At 36.4% G+C, this 3,618-nt stretch overlaps 2 protein-coding genes across 2 annotated transcripts; one reads left to right on the plus strand and one right to left on the minus strand.

The window, feature by feature from the left end:
* Positions 1 to 1,077, minus strand: LOTGIDRAFT_158652 (hypothetical protein; the record flags this gene model as incomplete). Its single annotated transcript, XM_009052100.1, has 1 exon — positions 1 to 1,077. One exon carries the CDS (start codon positions 1,075 to 1,077, stop codon positions 1 to 3), a length of 1,077 nt encoding a protein of 358 aa, XP_009050348.1.
* A 325-nt stretch (positions 1,078 to 1,402) lies between these two features.
* LOTGIDRAFT_114144 (hypothetical protein) lies at positions 1,403 to 1,750 on the plus strand (the record flags this gene model as incomplete). The annotated part of the gene is made up of 1 exon (XM_009052101.1): positions 1,403 to 1,750. The coding sequence occupies one exon, from the start codon at positions 1,403 to 1,405 to the stop codon at positions 1,748 to 1,750; it is 348 nt and encodes a 115-aa protein (XP_009050349.1).
* Between the last annotated feature and the right edge of the window lie 1,868 nt (positions 1,751 to 3,618).

The following is a 3,618-nucleotide window of genomic DNA, read 5'->3' on the forward strand; positions in this document are numbered from 1 at the left end:
CTATCTGATTAATTCTACATTATTCAGTGAAAGTCTGTGTATATTACGTAGTTTAGTTAATAAGATATAGTTTACATTTAACCCCACTTCGGGTTTTTTTTTAGTTATATAATAAATTTGGAAAGAGAACCCAAGCCTTATTTTTTGGTTGAAGGGGAGAACCCCTTGCACCCAGGGACCGGCTACAAAATCATCAACAATTTCAACATCATTCAAACTATCCACATCTTTATTAATAGAAACATCTTCATTTTTAATACACAAATCAACATCACTAATATTTTCACTTTTTTCTCCACTCACACCACTGTCAGCCTGCCTTGAATTGGTATCACAACAATCACCACCTCTCGAACCGTTACTCACTCCGTTATCAACACATGAAGCAGTGCTCACGAACAAATCATGGTCAACCACTGGAACACACAAATATTTCCAATCAAATAATCCACATCTAGGGCATAAAACCGCTGTGCATGACTTTTTCCCATGCCCTGGCTCCTCACATCTAAAACATTTAATATCTGGGCATTGAGACAAAATATGACCAGGTTGTAAACAGTTAAAGCATACTTTCTCTTGCTCATTATGTCTGATTGAATATGAAAGTCCTTCGAAATTAGTAGCATACGGCAAACTGGCAACGTTAGGAGGAAACTCTACCTTTAAATATCTGGTGCCATCATATTTCTTTTTCCCTTTGAAATCAACGGTTTTCCTTATCAAAGGCCCGGCCACTTTTACACCCCATGATTTCAATTTTTTCAAAATATCTTCATCCTTTATGTAAACAGGAATATGCATGAATGAAACAACCTTGATTCTCGAATCAACAAATTTACAATGCATACCTTCTTTACAGTCTGCCATTAATCCGTCCTCCACCAATTTATATGCAACATCCTTATGCACAAGAGTAACATCATATGAACCGTTACAAGGAACACAAGCCAGTACACTATCCTCACCAAGTTTCTCCTCCACTAAGTCAATTATCTCCTTTGCACGATATTTCCGAGTATCGTGAACAAACACTTTCACCGTGTTGTTTTTAATCAACAGGTCAACGTCCGCCATCTTGACGATAACTGTCCACCGTCCACGGATGAGGCAGCCGGGCCAAAAGGCCCAAAAATCACTTATACACTATAATATCCAATAAATAATATCCATAAATAGTTCAGAAAGTCATCCAAAATACACAAAAGATAATATGAGTATCCAACCTCAAAAGAATTTCACGGATTCAAACGGATTTACATAGAGAATTCAACACACGTCTTTCTCCTATGAAAACCAAACCGGAAGTCAACTGGTGCTTTCAACGTGGTATGGTCGTAGACATTATATAGAAATTTTTCTGGCGGGTCTTTCTCGCAAAGCAGGGGAAAATACCAGCAAAATGGAGTCTACAGCGCAAAAGGGAGTCTACAGCACTCGGTGTTCCCAGGCGGTCACCCATCCAAGTACTAACCGAGCCCGACGTTGCTTAACTTCAGTGATCGGACGAGAACTGCTGCTTTCAACGTGGTATGGCCGTAGACATTATATAGAAATTTTTCTGGCGGATCTTTCTTGCAAAACAGGGGAAAATACCAGCAAAATGGAGTCTACAGCGCAAAAGGGCGTCTACAGCACTCGGTGTTCCCAGGCGGTCACCCATCCAAGTACTAACCGAGCCCGACGTTGCTTAACTTTAGTGATCGGACGAGAACTGGTGTTTTCAACGTGGTATGGCCGTAGACGTTAGACAGCAATGTTTCAGGCGAGTCTTTGGCCATATAATACGCTACGGTACACACAGAAAAATTAATTTCGGCCCAAAAATTTTGTCCAGGCCAGGAACTGGTCTAAATGGCCCACACGCGATCGAGACTCAGCCTTCGTAGTTAAAAGTTTTTTTAAGGCAACAGTGACTGTCGCTGGATTATAGAAACCGTTAACATTACGCAAAGTTACTATAGAAGTCAATACCAAATTCTAAAAAGCGCAATTTTAATCAAAATACCAAGTGTTATATATCATTTGAAAGAATAGATTGCGTGTAATAAGGACAAAAGATAAATTTTCGCTTATGTAAATTAGGTCACGTGATAGACCTTTTTTTAAAGTTAAAAATCGCGATTTTCAATTGGCTGTAGAACCGGAAGTTAACAGAGCACGACAAAAGTGAAAATATTATCGGATATATCTCGTAATGGGCAACAACCTTTGTTCAGGTCAAAAGGTCAACAAAGGTTAAATAAACGTAATATGAGCCTTTGAAGTTTCGAAAATTGCTGTTTTCGGACGTCTGTAAAACCGGAAGTATATGTTGCACATCAAAAATCAAAGTAAGAATGGTCATCTTAGATCAATGACCTTTGACCATGCAAAGGTCAAGGTCATTTACGTTAAAGTTCAAAAATAAAATTTTCAGAAATTGTTAAACCTGTTCCCTTTTTTAAAGTGAAAAACGCAAACAACTGTAATCTTATCACAAATTGTCCTAAGCAGTGATCTACTTTCATGCAAAATTTCTAGGGTGACAATTGAAAACCATGAGAATTATAACAATTGCAAATATTTCAGGTAAAGGAAAATGCACACCGGATGTGCCACGCCCACTTCAAAAATTTTAATTTGTCTGTGATGATGTGTACATTGTTAAATAATGTTCAAAATTTCAAGTCTTTGCAATCATTAGATCATGAGATATTCGTAGTTAAACTTTTTTTTAGGGCAACGGTGACTGTCGGTAAATTATAGACACCGTGATTTTACGCATAGTTACTATAGAAGTCAGTACAAATTTTTCGATTTTTAAAACGCGCAATTTTGATCAAAATATCAAGTGTGATATATCACCAAAAAGGAGATTTTATGCACTCAAAGAACATATAAGAATTTTTGTCGTATGTTAATTAGGTCACGTGACAGAGCTCTTCAAAGTTAAAAATCGTGATTTTCCAATGGCTGTAGAACCGGAAGTTAACGATGCACAACAAAAGTGAGGATATCATCGGATATATCTCGTATGGGGCAACAACTTTTGTTCAGGTCACAAGGTCAACAAAGGTCAAAGTCACTAGATATGAGCCTTAATATGATTGACAATTACTTAAAACATAAAACCGGAAATAAAAAAAATACGAATCCAAAATTCAAAAATCGGCTTCCTAAGTTTTCTTAGCAATCGATTGCAGATTCTTTAGACACCAGAATCGCACAAATCAGATTTACCCCTGAAGCTTAATATCGATTTTTACAAAAATTGGTCACATCAAGATGGCGTCTAACACGTTACTTCCGGTTCAAATTTTTTCATTCCAAAATTGTTATAGGGACAATTTTAACTAATTTCAAAAAGAATTTTTCAAATACCTACAAAATTCCAGAAGTTGAAATTTCAAGTTTAGAGGCGAATGACGTCAAAACCGGAAGTGATATCGAAATTTTGAAAATAGATTTTTGTCAGGAATCAAAATTCTTATCTACTATTAAATTTTTAGACCGATTGAAATAAAATTGTAGAAGTTGAAAAAAAACGCTAAAATTAAAACAAAAAAAGTCAGCGACAAAAGTCAAAATCTGAAATTTTATAAAGTGCTATCTTTTAGACATTGGCTTGAAGTAATG

The sequence above is a fragment of the Lottia gigantea genome, assembly GCF_000327385.1.
Source record: "Lottia gigantea unplaced genomic scaffold LOTGIsca_18, whole genome shotgun sequence".
Lineage (NCBI taxonomy): Eukaryota > Metazoa > Mollusca > Gastropoda > Lottiidae > Lottia > Lottia gigantea.